General features: G+C 37.3%; 1 protein-coding gene across 1 annotated transcript in view; it reads left to right on the forward strand.

Moving 5' to 3' along the window:
- Ttk (TTK protein kinase) overlaps positions 1–17,266 on the forward strand; it is a 40,344-nt gene that overhangs the window by 4,308 nt on the left and 18,770 nt on the right. The window contains exons 3-13 of the mRNA XM_051140593.1: positions 773–986; positions 1,648–1,754; positions 4,295–4,438; positions 4,852–4,966; positions 5,097–5,169; positions 5,261–5,355; positions 7,180–7,267; positions 8,375–8,495; positions 12,055–12,203; positions 14,371–14,507; positions 16,382–16,517. Of these exons, the coding sequence (XP_050996550.1) occupies positions 773–986; positions 1,648–1,754; positions 4,295–4,438; positions 4,852–4,966; positions 5,097–5,169; positions 5,261–5,355; positions 7,180–7,267; positions 8,375–8,495; positions 12,055–12,203; positions 14,371–14,507; positions 16,382–16,517 (1,379 nt within the window). The remainder of the gene's footprint in view (positions 1–772; positions 987–1,647; positions 1,755–4,294; positions 4,439–4,851; positions 4,967–5,096; positions 5,170–5,260; positions 5,356–7,179; positions 7,268–8,374; positions 8,496–12,054; positions 12,204–14,370; positions 14,508–16,381; positions 16,518–17,266) is intronic.

Genomic DNA, 17,266 nt, shown 5'->3' on the forward strand with positions numbered 1-17,266 from the left:
AAGTTTATTCTTGCTGTTACTATGTATGATGGATGGAATTTCACAGCATGAAAGCGATGCCCACAGGAAGCCCTGTAGATTCTGAAGGCATGGGCTGGAAAGATCAGGAAATTAGCAGAGTATTTAAGAGAGATGTATGCAACCTGGAAAGAGAGAAAAGCCCTCTTGGTTTTGTACCTTTGTATTCCTTTGGTTGTATTTTAATTAAGTTTAAGATACATGGAACTAATGTTGGATATTATTATTACTATTACCCAGTAAAAGTTATGCCTTGTCAGAGACATAACACTTCTGAAAAATGCTAATGAATTAGATGATTGATAGAGAATTTTCCAGTGTGAATTCTTAGTCAAAAGTAGTGAGATAAGACCTGGAGAGATGGCTCAGTGGTTAAGAGAACTGGCAGAACACTCAAGTTCAAACTCTAGTACCCATATTGTAGTTCATAACTGTTTCTGCTTTTATGTTTATAGTTATGTAGTTTAGACGTTCCTAAACAGATATCTGAAAATCTTCTGGCTTCTGGAAGCACCAGGCATGCACATGGTACACAGACATACATGAAAGCAAAACACCTGTACACATAAACTAACAGGAAAATAATTAGAAAATAAATAAAATCACAAAAACATAATTAAAATATTAATATTACAGGGTGCTATGTACACTGAGAGTGTTATGAATGCTTAACTATAATTTGAGGAAAATGGAGTTTGTCATTGCTGTCTATTTCTGTTGTGATTTTTTTTCTCTCCCTATTCATAAAACTCAGAAACTGTTAACCAAATTATGATGGTGGCGAACACTCCAGAAAACTGGTTGAATTTCTTGCTAAAACTAGAGAAGAACAGCACCCCCCTCAATGATGTTCTTTTAAATAAGTTGATTGGGCGATATAGTCAAGCAATTGAAGCACTCCCTCCAGACAAATATGGCCAGAATGAGAGCTTTGCTCGAATCCAAGTGAGACTTGCTGAGTTAAAAGCGTAAGTATTAGCATTGAAACTACACATAACCAATATATAAGTGCTGAGTTACAAAGAAAGAAGGTCAAACCATGTAATTCTTTCTTTTATGTTGTTCTGTTTGTTTTTTGTTTTTTTTTGCTTTTGAGACAGACAGGCTTTCTCTGTGTAGCCTTTGCTGTCTTGGGCTCTCTTTGTAGACCAGGCTGGCCTTGAACTCACAGAGATCTGCCCAGCCTCCCCAAGTGCTGGGACAGATATGTACGACTGTGCCCCGGCTAAATTGTAGGTTTTAATCCTGTACTTTTGTGTTGTTGTTGTTTTTGGTTTGTTGAGATAGGGTTTCTCTTGTAGTTCTGGCTGTCCTGGACTTTTTTTGTAGACCAGGTTGGCGTGGAACTCACCGGGATCCACCTGCCTCTGCCTCCCTGAGTGCTGGGATTAAAGGCGTGCGCCACCACATCCAGCAGCACTTTTGTTTTTAATGTAAACATTTTTTGTGACATAGATGCCTCAATGTTACACAGTTTAGACATTTTCTAAAACAGTATGCAAATATAGCCTAGTTTTTAATTTTCACATAAAAAGGGAATATTCCACATCTCTGAAAAGAGAAGTAATCAAGTGTGGGTAACTGTGTCCTTTTGATCCTTTTAAGTGTGAGTCTGATCTTTTGTTGCAGTATTCAAGAGCCCGATGATGCTTATGACTACTTTCAAATGGCCAGAGAAAACTGCAAGAAGTTTGCTTTTGTGCATGTATCTTTCGCACAGTTTGAACTGTCTCAAGGTAACCTATGGGGTTCCTAAGTCCAGATAGTGTAAATCTGTTGTCTACTGTGTACTTGTAAAGCATACTTTTCCCTTGTGGAGAAATTGATTCCTCCTTGCCTGTTATGGTAGGTCTGGGCAGACCCTATGGCCTTTCAGTGCTAACTGTAGCTCTTAGATCTGAGCACAAATTGAGCTGTTTATAAAAACAGCTAAATCACAGAAGTGTGGCAGTAGCTCCAGATGAAAGAAAACTGTGATTGTTTTCAGCAGGGTAGATAGATAGGCTAATAAGAGACAATGAGCTTCCCGAGGCCTGTGCACAGGCTGCTGTGTGCATGTACAGGCTTTCTAGAGGTTTTATCAGTTCTCTAATGGAGTTTTGGCCTGAGTTAATAAGGCCTTAAATTACTGGTACTTTTCTAAGTCTTTAGGTACTAAAGTACTCATTTATACGCAATTTTATCACTATTCTCAATAAATATGGATTTAATCATTACCATATATTTTTAAAATTTTGTGGGTAACTAGAGGTTTCACATTAAATATCACTTTTAGTTTTGAAAGTTTTTCTTATGGACATTTATTGTATGCTGTGTACATTTCCACAACCCTAGCTTTTCCCACCCTCCCTTTACCTCTTTAATTACCTTTGTTGCCCTACTCAATTTCACCTCTGCATGCATATATGTGCGTGATGTTATGTTATTTTGTTGTATAAAATTTAGGACCATAAAAGAGGAAAAAAATGATATTTATCTAAGGTTGGCCTAATTTGCTTAATATGATTGCCTCTAGTTGCATCTTATGTTCCTGCACAGGTCATAACTTTATTCTTTATGGCTGAACATAATTTTCTTGGTATATGCACCATATTTTTGTCATACATTTCTCTGGTATCCATACTGGCTTCACAAATTAGCTGTTGTGAATAATTTGTTTTATTTTATGTGTATGAGAGTTTTGTCTGCATGTATGTACTTAAACTGTGTACATGCCTGTGTACAGAGGTCAGAAGAAGGCATTGCCTCCTGGAGTATAGATGGTTGTGAGCTACCATGTGGATGCTGTGAACCAAACCCTGCTCCTTTACAAGAACAGCCCTTGCTCATAAACACTAGCTCTGTGTATAATGCTGCAGTAAGCAATGATGTGAAGAATCTCTGATATGTTGAATTACATTCCTGTGAGTAAATAAATATCCAGGAGAGGTAGAGTTGGGTCATACGTAGGTCTGTTTCTAGTGTTTGAAGAAACCTTGGAAGTGATTTCCACAGAGATTGGACTAGTTTATATTCCCATTAGAGGTGTATAAGAATTCTTTTTTATCCACATCTGTACAAGCATTTGCTGTTTGTTTTCTTTACTCCCATTCTGACTGGAGTAAGATGGATTGTTGATGTAGCTTAATTTGCATTTCTCCAGCAGTTAATGACATTAACCATTTCTCATCATTTCTCATGTATTTGTTGGCCACTTGTATTTATTCCTTTATACTTTTTTTTGTGGAGTTATTGATTTGTTGTTTAGTGTAAGTTTTTATATAGTCTAGATATTAGGGCTCTATTAGAGGCATAACTGGCCAAGATCTCCCATGGCTTAGGTGGTTTCTTTACTTGCTTAACCATTTCCTTTGTTGTACAAAAGCATTTTAATGTCATGAGGTCCCATTTACCAGTTTGGGCCTCATTTCCTGAGAGCAGCTGGGGCTCTATTCAGAAAGTCCTTTCCTATAGTTAGCTCCTCAAGTGTTTTCACGTTGATACTCTTTATACCCTAGGTGCCACGTGCATAGCGTCACAGCTCATGGAATCCATGATTGTTGATGATATCCTGTGCGGTGCACGATGCACACATTGAGTATTTATCAAATATTAGGGATAAAGTTTTTATTTGAAAGTAAATTTGGTAATCTCTGTAGTTGGATAATCTTTCTTGGTTATTTTGTATTTGGCAGTAGTATAGAGTGTCTAACAGGAGATGTAGGCCCCTTACATTTCTTTTCATATAAATCCTTTTGCTAGAAGAGCTGTGTTAAGCAAACTTTCAGTCTTGGTGAGTAAATGTTACTCTGAATAGTATGTTATAACAAATGTTTGCTATTAGGGCCTGACTATATAGAGTAGTCAGGATGTTTCTAATTGCTGTAGTTGGTATGTGTGCTGATTTATTGAACTTTTGTTGTTGTTTCAAGACTGGGTTTCTCTGTGCAGCTTAGCTGTCCTGGAACTCACTCTGTAGACCAGGCTGGCCTTGAGCTCAGAGAGATTCACCTGCCTCTGCCTCCTAAGTGCTGGAATTAAAGCTGTGTGACACCACTGTCTTGCTTATTAAACTTCTAAATGGTGTTTGACTGATGAACAGGAATTGCTATAGAGGTGTTTGTATGTACGAGAAGTCAGAAATTGCTTATTTGCTTATGCGATTATGTAAGTTTAATTTTCCTCCCTAGGTCCTAAAGAATAAATAAGAAGCTAGGGATGTGGGCAAAGAGTGCTGCATCAAATAACAGGTTTTTTTTGTTGTTGTTTGTTTTGTTTTTTTTTTCCCCTCTCTTAGGCAATCTTAAAAAATGCGAACAGCTTCTTCATAAAGCTGTAGAGAGTGGAGCAATGCCACTGCAGATGCTGGAGACTGCCCTCCACAACTTTCACCTCCAGAGGAAGCAGCTGCTTTCAGAGCAGGACAAGAAGAGCTTATCAGGTAACTGCCAGTGGGCACTGTGTTTGCCGGGAATAGTAAAGTTAGTTTTCAAAGTATTTCAAAGAAAAAAAGCATTTAGGTACAATGCTTAAAACCTAAAGTTAAAATGTAGGTTTATAGGAAGGAGGTAAGATGTTCAGAGACAAAGATCCTTCCTGCACTAATTTTGTGTTGGTAACACTAAATGAATTGGTCAAGGTAAGAAAGTAGCCTTTACTCTTAAAGTAGAGGACTTACTTGTCCCTGGAGACAAAGCTGTATGTGTGAAGAGCATTGTAAGTGGCAATTGTGTTGAAATGTATTGATAACCTCGTCATGCTTTCATATCCTACATGAGAGTTGTCTTTTAAAATATCCCTATTTGTAAGATTGCTCTTTTTTGTACATGTAATCATAGTTGTGAATTTCTACAGCCTCTACAGTACTAACTGCTCAAGAGTCACTCTCCAGTTCGCTTGGGCATTTACAAAGCAGGAATGTCAGTTGTGACTCCAGAGGACAGGCTGCCGTAGCCAGGGCTTTATATGGGTAAGAGTGAATTCAGCTCTCTACAAGGGTCTCTGTTGTATATCCACATATATACATTTTCACACGAGTGTAATAAGTACATTTAGCAAATAGTATCTCTGAAAGTTACACCTATTTTCTTTCTATTCAGAGAGAACATGCCTCCTCAAGACGCAGAAATAAGTCATCAAAATCCTTTAAAACAAAGTAACAAAACTAAACGGGTAAGTCATTTGTGGTCTGCTTTGAGGAAGGTGATAGTGGTGAATTCTTTATATGCCCAGTTAGTTACTTAATTTTTCAAATCATTTCTAGTCGTGCCCCTTTGGAAGAGTCCCGGTTAACCTTCTAAATAGCCCAGATTACCATGTGAAGACAGATGGTTCAGCTGTGCCAAATTTTACAAAAAGGTATGTTTGAGTTTAGGTTTTTAAAGTTTGTTTATATATAAAGATTGTTGTGAGAATATCTTACTTTCTTAATAAGTAATAGCAGTAGGGTTAATTTATTTTTCTTTGTGGTTCTAGGAAGCCGAGGGGGGTATGTATGTATGTATGTATGTATGTATGTATGTATGTATGTATATGCTAGTCAAGTTCTCTGCCATTGAGCTATATCCATGTCTATCCTTTTTTCTATATCTGTATTTGAGACTAGGTTTACCAACTTTCCTGGGCTAGCCTTAAACTCTGTACCCTAGCCATAATCTGTGCCTCCCACAATTATGGGTAATTGTGTCTACTAGAATTGGCGTAATTAAAGTCTTTTTTGGTATTAGAAGTTACTGGGTTTTCTTTTGGTTTTGTTTTGTTTTGTTCGTTTGTTTGTTTTTGTTTGTTTTGTTTTGTTTTTGTTTTTGTTCTTTGAGGTATGCTCTCCTCCTGCCTCTGTCTCTTGAGTGTTGGATTTACAGATATGTACCACCATGCCTCGCTAAAATGAGTTTCCGAATGCTGTCAGGAACAAATTTGTGAATAGAAGAAATGACTTCAGTTTTACCTAATTAAAATATTTGAGGATCTATTAAATAATAGGAAATATATTGGAAAATTACCAAGTTAACATGGCATGTGGAAGCTGTGAAGAAGGAAACTTGTGGCATTTGAGTATTCCTTGTTAACGAGTAGTGCCTCTGGAAGGGTGCTTATCATAGCATGTGAGAATCTTCAGAGCAGGCATTGAAGGTGGTTTGAAAATAGACTGTATTTAATCCACTAATGGGCTAACTAGCTGTTAGTGGGAAAGATGGTGAGTTCACTTACTGTTCAGAGCTCAGGCCTTCAAGAAGATAGAGGCTGCGAGCATAGCCCTGGTAGAGCACTACTACCCACGTGCACGCCCCGGCCGCAGTCCCTCAGCACTGAAAACGTATAATAGTAAGTTGGCTGCTGAGTAAAGTGGTGCAGACCTGTAATCTCATCTAGTAGGATGGCTGATCCAAGAAAAATCTTGGATTTTAAATTGCCCTATGCAGCATATTAAGAATCTGTCTATTAAAAAAAAATTAATGATAGGTTCAGTAATGAAGCATCATTTGCCACATGTATTTCAATTTGAGTGTCTACTCCCATGTAAGAAATGGGAGTGTGCTGGAGGAGGTGGTATGTGCTAATAAAACAGAGAAACAACTATTTCAGTTGGTGACTTCAGTAATTGAAGTTCTGATGTGTTTAGGCTTTGAATAAATATTGATAGTTAAAAGACTATTTGCATTTAAGTTACACGTTCCTGTTATTTTGTCTTGTTTCCCCATTTCATGGACTTAGGTCAAATGTACAGGAGATTTTCTCCTACTCTAAAAATAGATTGCTTTAAACCCTCCTCACCCCCCACTTAGTCAGGCTCTTGATGCTGTTTATGACAGACTGTGTCCATCGTGGAGAGGTCCACATGGCACTTCATTGCATGCTCTTATCCTTCATCTGTGTGCAGCCTGAAATGGAGTTTCACCTGTAGACTTTTCTTTTCCCACATTCTTATCTTAGCTCCAGCTATAACTTATTAGGTAATGAAGGCACTGGCAATTATCTATTCTTCATAATTTTGTCATTGCCCAGTACTGATTTTTAAGCATAGTCAGCTTTGCATTAAAATTGTCACTTTTAAAGATGCCTTTAACACAAATGCTTGTAATTCAAAGTATGTATGTATCAAGTATGTGTATTTAAAGCAGTTTTAAGATGAAAACAAGTGATTTCATGTTAACAGTTAAAATCTTTTTGTCTCGTGGGTAGAAAGGTATCTGCGTCAGAATACCGAGATTCAATTATGCCTGTATCCAAATCAAGTGGAAATGATTCCTATGAATTAAGAGGTTTAAAGGTAATTTCAATTTTAAGTGTATGTGAAGCAAAGGTTCCTCGTCTGGAATCCATAGAGCTTTCTTCAGGAAGAGGATCTAGTGTTTCTTCTCCAAATTGCTGGTGAAGCCACAAGATTTGAGACTACTCTTGAGGGTGGCATAGCAGTCCTGAACTGTCTCTCAAAGACTAAGGTGTTACAGCAAGTATCAATCATCTTTTAAAGAGGCATGAGGTACATTAATTAGGCATATGTTTAAATGGATTTGTAGGCCTAGGTCTGGGTATCAACATAGGAGCTGTTCCCTGGCTTTTGTTTATTGGTATATTTAATCACATGATTCTAACAAAGTATCTTCAAACCCAGAGCAAATGTTGGTGCAGAGGTGAGAGCATAAATATCGAAGTTAATCTGCTCTGGCCCTACCTTTGTTACTTTACAGACATGACTAGTTCCAGATGCAGTGATCTGTGGGGATTCTAATATTCCTAGTATACTTGGCTTCAGTCCCTGGCATTGTGGTGTGAATTTTCAACATTACAAGCTTTAATGAGCTACGCTTTAAAAGATTTTCTCTACTTTTAGGGAATGGTACTTAATTGTATCAAACAATTACTATTATCTTGAGGTTATATAAATGTTAATTTTTACTAGTATTGTTATTTTGCTAATATAGTAAAATTGGGACAGGGGAAAAAAAATTGGGACAGGGATTTGGCTCAGCATTAGGGCACTTAACTACCATATGTGAGCCTCCAAGTTCGATTCCCAGCACTGCAAAACTTGTAAACACATACTAGATAAAAAGTAAAACCATGTAAACAAGACACATTTTATCTTGTCATCAGGCTTATTCTGTGTTGGATGCAAATTTTCTAACACTTTCTTTTTTGAGTGAAGTATAGTGTAGCAGTTAAGCAATATTAACATTAATTGACCTTTCCAATTGTAGTGAATAATTGAGGAAGTTAATATTTTTGGGGGAGTTTGTGAGCCTACTCAAATATGAGAGATAGTTTGCAAGCAATCCTTTCACATAGCTTTATTATATTGAACAGTAAGACAAATGAATACTACTGCTATTTATGGAACATTATCTTATTTGAAATCTTTATGCTTTTTGTGTAGCTCATTCAGGCTATCCATTTCAAAGATTCTCAGGTGTTCAGTGAGAAGAGTTCTGAACTTATGTCTGATTTAGTAACCTTGAAGAGTAAAGCAGAATCAAGTCTTCTAACAAAATTGGAAGGTAAGTGCTCAGGCAAACCACCTGATTAAACACAGTGGGCTGTTTACAAAAGACAGACATGAAAGTCAAGGGGGATTTCTTGGAAATAAAAAGTGTTCTGTGGGCGAGAGGGAGGGATAAGAGAAGTTAACCATGGCTTGAAAATGACTAAAACTCGTTCTATTATGTTTGAAACTATCAAGGAATAACACACCTCACATGCATAGTGGAGATGGCTCCATGGGTAAAGTGCTTGCCATGTGTGCATGAGAACCTGAGTTCAAATCTCCAGAACCCATATAAAGTTCAGTTTGATAGCACAGGTCTGTAAGCCTCACATTCCTATAGTAATGCGAGGCGACCCCTGGCGCTCACGGGCCTTGCATTCTGATGCACACAGCACAGAACAACAAGAGGCCCTGTCTTGAACAAAATGGAAGACAAGAACCGGTGCCCGAGGCTTCTCCCTGGCCTCTGTGTGCTCACACATACAAATGTGCACACACATCTTACATATAAAAGCTCACATAGCTTGAGAAAACAGATAATTTTCATTATAAAATTTTGTCTTCCTTTATTTTCCATTTTAATTTTTTTTTTTTTATGGAATGCATGAAAAGTACTGAAATCCTGTAGAAGAGGAAGGCATTGGCTGAAAGGCCGCATAAAATCAAGGGAGGAGGGATGATATAATGGGATGGAGTTATTTTATCAGAGCACAAAAAAGCAATTTCTATGTCATAGACCACTCTCATTTTTTTTTTTAAATCAAACTTTAGTTTTCCATTCTGTAGATACTGTAATAAATGTTCTCGGGACCCAATAATTTTAGGGCTTGGGGTCCCAAAATTGCAAATCAATTGTGGGATGCATATAGAGTGGAGTGGAATAAACTGTAAAGAGTGTTAGGGGAGATGCAAGTAAAACGCTATGAGAATTTAGGAGAGGGAACCTAATTTAGATTAGGGAAAAATAAGGAAAGGTATTTGAAAGAGAAGAAATTGGAAACCCATTAACATTTAAGTGGGGGCTTACAGTAGTAGCCCTCAGCTGGCGGGAATAGGCTAGGCTCAAGAATAAAACATATAAACAGGGCTGTTCAGTGGGGCTGAGCACCGGAAGACAGGTAGTGCACAGTGGGAAGTCAGACTAACTCTAGTGACATTCTTGCACTTCGTGTTTTTAGGCCTCCAAAGTAAGCAGCTGCTTTCATGGGAGGACCGGGTTTTATTGGGTGACCTTGAGTGTGTGCTGTTGCTTTCCTGAGGATGGATGCGACAATATTTTAACTGTAGGAAGCCCACGGTCCAGATTGCACTGTTTCTCTCCACTTGTCATAGAGCTGAGGAGGGACTTTGAAGCCAAGTACGGCTTGCCCTCCTGCTTGCCTGGTGCGTTCCTGGTCTGAATCCTGGAAGCCTAGCGCCCAGGAAAGTGTCCCAGTTGTATCTCTCTGGTAGATTAAATAGTCCTTTATTCTCTACCTTGATGTTGACTGGGAACAGATTCCTAATCTTGGTATTTGTTGGAAACTATTTTTGTGTTTTCTTGTCCTCTTTTGATACCATTGTGAAAAGTCACCTTTATCAAATATGCCTGTTAATAGTGCTCATTTAATAAAAATAGAATTTTGAATTTCTGTGCATTCTTACTTCCAGTCTTTGCTGTTATGCTTTCTCTTATTTTAAAGAAGGTTTATAGCAGGATCCTAAACATATTTACTGATTTTAGGCAATCATTTTATCTTTCATCTTTACATTCAATTTTGCTTGAACTTGATGAACATAAATATATATGTTAAGACTTGTTTTTTATTTTTTTTCATACAGATGTCTACTTGAGCCAGTGCTATTTTTTAATCTCCTCTTTTCCCTGACTAGAAACTTGGGGGATTCTGGGTTGCTATTTGGTTTGGGAATTTTTTTTTTTCTCTGTTTCTTAGTTATGTCACTACAGTGAGACTTGATGCCTGTTCATACTAGTGTGTGTCTTCAGTTTTGTTATTTAGGATTATTTTAGTTCTTATAAGGATTCTGAATTACCATAAACACACTAGGTTCAATGAATCATTTTCCATTCTTTGGAAAATGGAAGTTTGATTGAGAAGCAGTTGAGCCTATAAGATATCTAAGGCAAACTGTCATCCTCACTCTTGAACTTTTCAGTCCACTAGCTTGGCCTGCTTTTCATTCACTGTTATACTGAGAGAACTGTCTTCTCTAGACCTCTGTGTATATTGTGGCAGATTTATCCTAGGATAGCTGATATTTTTGGTGTTGTGATAATGAAAGGTAACTTTTGCTTTACAAAATTTTTGTGTTCAATTTTATTGCTGGTATATAATTTTTTTTCACTTAAATTGTCATTGTTAAATTTCACTGAACAATTTTAATAATTTTCTTATGTATTCTTTAGGATGCTTCTTGTTTGTTTGTTTGTTTGTTTGTTTGTATGGTTCTTTTACTTACTCTTTTGTGACAAGGTCGCATTATAAGCTGCCTGTCTTCAAACTCACAATTCTCCTGCCTCAGCCTGTTAAGGGCTGGAATTACAGGCATGTTCTACAATGCTCAGTCTGTGGGTGCTAGTAGGCCCACGATCATGTTTGAAAACAGTGTGTCCTTTTTCTTCCCGATTGTTTTTATTTTGTGATTCTTCATCTTCTAAGAGGCCGGGGTCAGGATTTCTAAGAGGATGGTAGGTACACTTCTTGCCTTACTATTTCAAGGGGACATTTTCAGTATCTTAACACTTGGAGTGATAGCTGCTATAGATTTTTATTGTTGCTTTTTAAAATCTTGTTCTGTAGGGCCTATTTTACATCTAGGTTATTTATATTTTGTGTGTGCCTATGTGGTTGAACATAGAATTTTATCATATGCCCTTTTGTTGCTGAGTTATTCATATATTTATTTTCAATTATAGCCAGATAACTGGTTTTTCAGGTGTTTAGCCAATAACATTTAGGGATGAATTATATTTGGATGTAACTTATTGTCTTTTATCACTTGTTAATATTTTGATTAGAGTTTAGAGTTTTGAAGTTCATTGAATAGTAAATATGTTATTGACATATTTGTTTATAAGCCTTTTAAGGCAGTCAGTTATAAGCTAGAGTATAATAAAATCTGTAGTTTAAAATAGAGGTCCTAGAACATTAAATGGCTTCTCTCTATTAGTAAGACTTTATAATATTTACTAAAAACCAGAAGCACTTAAATCTAGAATAGGCTCTGATGAAACTTTTAAAACTTTAGGCAAGTTAGTGCCTTGCAGTTTGTAAACCTGACTCCTTCCTCCCTTTCCACTTTTAAATAACTTCTGCTATTTTCAGAGTACAAATGATGTCTAGTTTATACCACATACCTATTGCTCATACTTACTTGTGTATTTGAGGTTTACTTTGTTGAGGTAGGGTTTCTATAGACTGCCCAAGCTGGTGTTAGACACCCTGGCTCAAGCTGTCCTCTCCTTCTTCAGCCTCCTGAGTAGCTGGGACAACAGGTGGGTGCCACTACTCCTGACCTTAATTACTTTTATAATCAGATGTTAATTTTGAATGATAACAATAAATTTTCAGAAACTAAAGTGCATCAGGAAGCAGAGATTCCAGAAAGAAGGCACAAACAATGGCCATCGGCAAGGAAGACAGAGAGTGTGAGCCAGAACCCTGCTGCGCTCTCACACCAGTGGCACATCCCAGACATAACCCCAAAGGCTGATAAAGAGGTGACTTCTGTTCACTTAAAGTACATTACTGTCTTTAGTAATATGTGTCTGAAGTTGGTGGATATGTTTGGTATTTGTGCCATACTTAATGCAATAGTTTATTTATAAGATGTTATTTTTCAGAATACCATGATCAGTAGCACCTATAGGTTCAATAAGAGCACACGTGAGGATAAATTCTTTCATCAGTATTACTAATAGACTGCTATAGCTTTGTTATTTATTTATTTGTTCATTTATTGTATGTATGGGAGTGTGTGCCTGTGAATGCAGGTACCTATGGAGGCCAGGGGCATTGGGCTTCTTAGAGGTAGAGTTACAGGTGGTTGAGAGGGGCCCAATATGTATGCTGGAAATCTAACTCAGATTTTCTCCAAGAGTAGTATAGTTTTTTAACCATTGAGCCCTTTCTCTAACCTTACAGCTACCTAGATTGCTAGTTAAGAGAACTGAACACATATATCCATAAACATACTCGGGAATGAATATTTGCAATTATGTTCATAGTAGAATATATTCAATTATAAGAATGAATATATTCATGGTATAATGTTCATATCTGTACCCAAAATAATATCTATACTATGTAGTAATGGAGTATTACTAATAAATCAACGAACTACTGATACATACTTAGAACTTAAATGAGCCTTCAAGAACCGCTAAGTGTAAGAAATCTACCTCACCGGCTGCTGTGATGCACAGCTGTAATCCCAGCACTTGGAGAGGCAGAGACAGGTGGATCTCTGTGAGTTTGAGGCCACCGTGGTGTATGTACTGAGCTCCAGTCCATCCAAACTTACTTATTGACATCATTTAGAGCAGTGGTTCTCAACCTTCCTAATGGTGCAACCCTTTAAAAACAGGTTCCTCATATTGTAATGACCCTCAACCATAAAAGTATTTTTGTTGCTACTTCGTATCTGTACTTTAGCTACTGTTAGGAGTCATAATGTAAGTATATTTGGTTATAGGGGTTTGTCAAGGGGGTTGCAACCCACAGGTTAAGAACCCCTGATCTAGAAAAAGATACAACAAACCAAATTATACTAAGCTCTGGGTTATACAAAAGCCAGCAACTTCCTGATTTCTTCTAGCTTTTACACCCACCTCTTGTAAACTAGTCTCACAGCTGGCCTTCAAATTTATAGCTCCTTTCTAATGACTGTTTCTTTCATGGTAGCCGTATACACTTACATCTTCAGTTCTTATTTCCAAAATACCAAAAGCAAACATCTCACTCTGATCACTCTCTTTAAATTTTTCATTGCTTGGTAACTTACTAGAGCTGTTTCTTGATCGCATATTCTTCACTAATTCTAGTGAACATGCACACACTCAAACGTTTCAGTGAGGAGGTCTTAAATGAAAGGAAATGTTTTGGAGAGGTATTTTAGCCATTTTTAAAAATAAGAGGACTCCAGTACAGAAAGTAGAATAGATTTATCCATTGTGATTCTTGGGCATAATGAGGTCTTAAGGTCTGAAATGATAGTAGAAATCACTATGGTATAAGTGCAAATACATCCTAAAAACTAAAACTGTCCCCAAATTGAAGTGAATCTCTAGGTAGTAGATTGCAAAGCTTCTAAACACTTTGTAAAAATTTAGCACGTAATAGTTCTGATACAACAAAGATGCTGGGTCTTGTTAAATAAGTTTGTGTGCCTTCCTGATGTATAACCAGTGTGAATAGAGTTTGCAATAAAAGAACTGTACTAAAATTGACTAAAAGTTGTGGGGGAGAGATAGCTTAGTAAACGCTTGCTGCACAAGCGTGGGCACCTGAGTGTGATAATGAGCAGCGTGGTGGCATGTGCTTGGAATCTCAGCTAACGCCAGGGAGACGAGACATGTGGCTCCATTGGCGCATTGGCCTACCAGCCCAACCTAGCATAGTCTGTGAGCCGCAGGTCCAACATGGAGACATCTCTCAAAATACGGGGCACATGGCATCAGAAGAAAAACACCCGATGTTGACTTCTGGGCTCTACCTGCACATGTCCAAATGTGCATGAACACCTGCATGCACGCACACAAACATGCATATGCCCACCTGTATGCTTTGACTTTGACATTTTTATTATCTTAAAGATTATATTTATTAAAGTGTTATGTCATTGTCTAATTTAAAAACTAAGTCATGGAATTTTAAATTTTCTTTTAGCAGAAATGTACCACTGTTGAGCAACTTGCTCTTTCTGTTTCAAAGCAGTCACCGCCAGCCACAGTTCCTAAGTGGATTTATCGAAAGTCTGTTTGTGAGACACCTAGTAGCAATTCGTTGGACGATTACATGAGCTGGTAATTACCTTTTGCACCCAATGCAAATGGCAAGTGGTAAATAGAAATAAGACAAACTTTGGGACTAAACTGAATTGAGTTGAATCTGCTCTCTTTAAAATTATTGTTTTTTCCCAACATCAGTGTTTGTCACCTGTAAAATGCCAAGGGGAAAGTGGTTATGATTACATATATATTGTCTTCATGTATAACTCTATGTTTAAGGACTGTAGAAGTATTCTTTGTCATATTATAATCTTACTTACAGCTTGGGAATCTAAGAATGTAGTCTGTCTTCCTTTTGCTTATGAACACATATGCCTCTCTAATTGAGAAACACTTTAAAGGAAGTTTAACATTCTTAGAAGGATGGATAAATATTTCAGTGTATGAAGTGGTTAATGGAATGGTATGGCCTCTGAATGAGGTCAGATGTTAATGCACATAGTTTGGAAAATATTCAAAGATATAGGACTTGGAACAGGAATGAGGGATGTGTGAGGAAAGTAGATGGTCAGTACTGATAAAAAAGGAACATAAAAGATATTGCAAAAGAAAATGAGGTGTATTTCAAAGAAAAAAATAACCTTCAACCACTGGCTACATTTTTAATGTTTTATGGGATAACAACTCTATAATGCCTTTGCTTTTTATTTTTAGAATGTCATTTTTGTTGTTGTTTTGTGTTTTAGGGTTTTTGTTTGTTTTCAAGATGGTTTTACTGTGTAGCCCTGGCTGTCCTGGAACTCACTCTGTAGACAAGATCCCTTGAATTCAGGGATCTGACTGCTGGCTTTAAAGGCATGTGCCACCACCACCTGGCAAGAATGTCATTTTGTACCCTCATTAGAACTATCCTTTCTCTAACCAGTGTCTCATCTATTTAATACAATTGTATTATTCTCTCGTTTTTATTACATATAGAATATTTCAAAGAATGATTGATAGCTAAATAATAATGTATTTCTTAAGATATTTATATGTGTATGTTGCATGCTCACCTCTATATGCAGGTACACATGCATGTCCCTGCAGGCCAGAGAGGGATGTCACCCTACAGCTTGTCCCCTTTAGATAGGATCTCTCATCAAACCTGGAGCTAGACTGGCAGTTAGCAGTGCTTGTGCCTCTGACCCTGTCACTTTGGAGTTACAGGCTTGCACATAGCCATGCCCAACTTTTAAATGGGTGTTAGTGATTTTGCCTCAGGTCCTTATGCATGCACAATAGGTGCTTTTGTCCTCTGAGCCATCTTTCCAGCCCCAGATTATTTATTGTTAACATTTTTTTTAGAGGTTTTTTCTCTTTTTAAAAATTTTTTTTATTTTTGGTGTGTGTGTGTGTGTGTGTGTGTGTGTGTGTGTGTGTGCGCGCGCGCGCGTGTGTGTGCTTGTGCTCCAATGACTGTTTACTGATATGGAAGATACAATAGAATACAAAGGAGGCACAGTGGGAGTGTGTTCTGAACAGACAAACTGGAAGACCAAACGAACCCCTCTGGTGACATAACTGGCTTTTAGCTATTTCTAGCAGACTTTCTTAGAACATTATTGTTTAAAAACAGTTCTGAAAATCTGTGGTCAGTTATAAACTAATCTTTGTTTTGGCTAAACTGTTAAAAATTCTCCTTACTCTATACTTTTAGTTCCACCTTGTTTATTTTATTAATAAAGATTTCTTGTTGGAGGATTGAAAAATTGGTTTAAGAACAGTTTTCTCCAAATTAAATATCTGGTCGTGATATAAGGAGAACTCAGATATATTAGCTCTGATGATAAATTAGCTACTATGGCAGCTTTAGGTTTGTGTGATTCTTTTAGAGTACCCGAAGACTTAAAAATCTTCCTTTTAATTTTTTAATAGTTTATATTAAAGAAATTAAAACTCTTTTCTAGTTTTAAGACTACAGTAAAGAATGACTTTCCACCTGCCTGTCCGTCATCAGCACCTTACAGCCAGCTTGCCTGCCTCCAGCAGCAGCAGCAGCAGCAGCAGCAGCTAGCACTCAGTACTCCTCTTCAAAACCTACAGGTTCGATGAGCACTTTATGGTGGCATATGTTAAGGTGGAGTCAGTTTCCTAGGTTCTGCTTTCACAGTGTCAAGTTGTTAGGGAAGGTCTTCAGAGCCTGCCCATTCTTAGGAAACTTTTTGACATTTTTGATAAGGGTGTGTCTCTCACGTGTTCTAGGTGAGTAGGCCCAAGGATCCAATTTGAATAGTTTAATAAAACATGTCCTATAATGGAGCTTAATTTCTATTTGTAAGCAGCTTCATTTTCTTTGTTAATTTGTAATTCATTTGGAAAAGAGAATAGTGATCTGAAGCACTTAGAATGCATTATAATTGTTGTAAACTAAGATTTTGCTGACAGTGAATTACCATTTGATTAAAAAAAAAAAACCTAATACCAAGTGATGGAAATTACTGTTTAGTACCTCTGAGTACAGTGTGAACATGGGTCTGGTAGACAGACTTCATGGACGCTATTCCTGGCCTCACTGTTCATCATCTGTGCAATCTTTGGCAAGTTACATGAGCTCTTTGTACCCATTTCATCATGTATAAAATGGAGAAATAACAGTACCTACTGCTAGAATTGTTGTGAGGATTACATTAATTCTATGTGTAACTCTTAGAGCAGAGCACGGCCTGACACTTAAAGTTGACTGCTATTGTTATTTAACTGAAATAGCTGAAAGAGTGATCATCTATTAAAACCAATTGATTAAAAAAAATTGACAAAAGTAGAAGAATGGTTACATACCTGGGAGGAAGGAA

This window comes from Acomys russatus, chromosome 32, assembly GCF_903995435.1.
Source record: "Acomys russatus chromosome 32, mAcoRus1.1, whole genome shotgun sequence".
Lineage (NCBI taxonomy): Eukaryota > Metazoa > Chordata > Mammalia > Rodentia > Muridae > Acomys > Acomys russatus.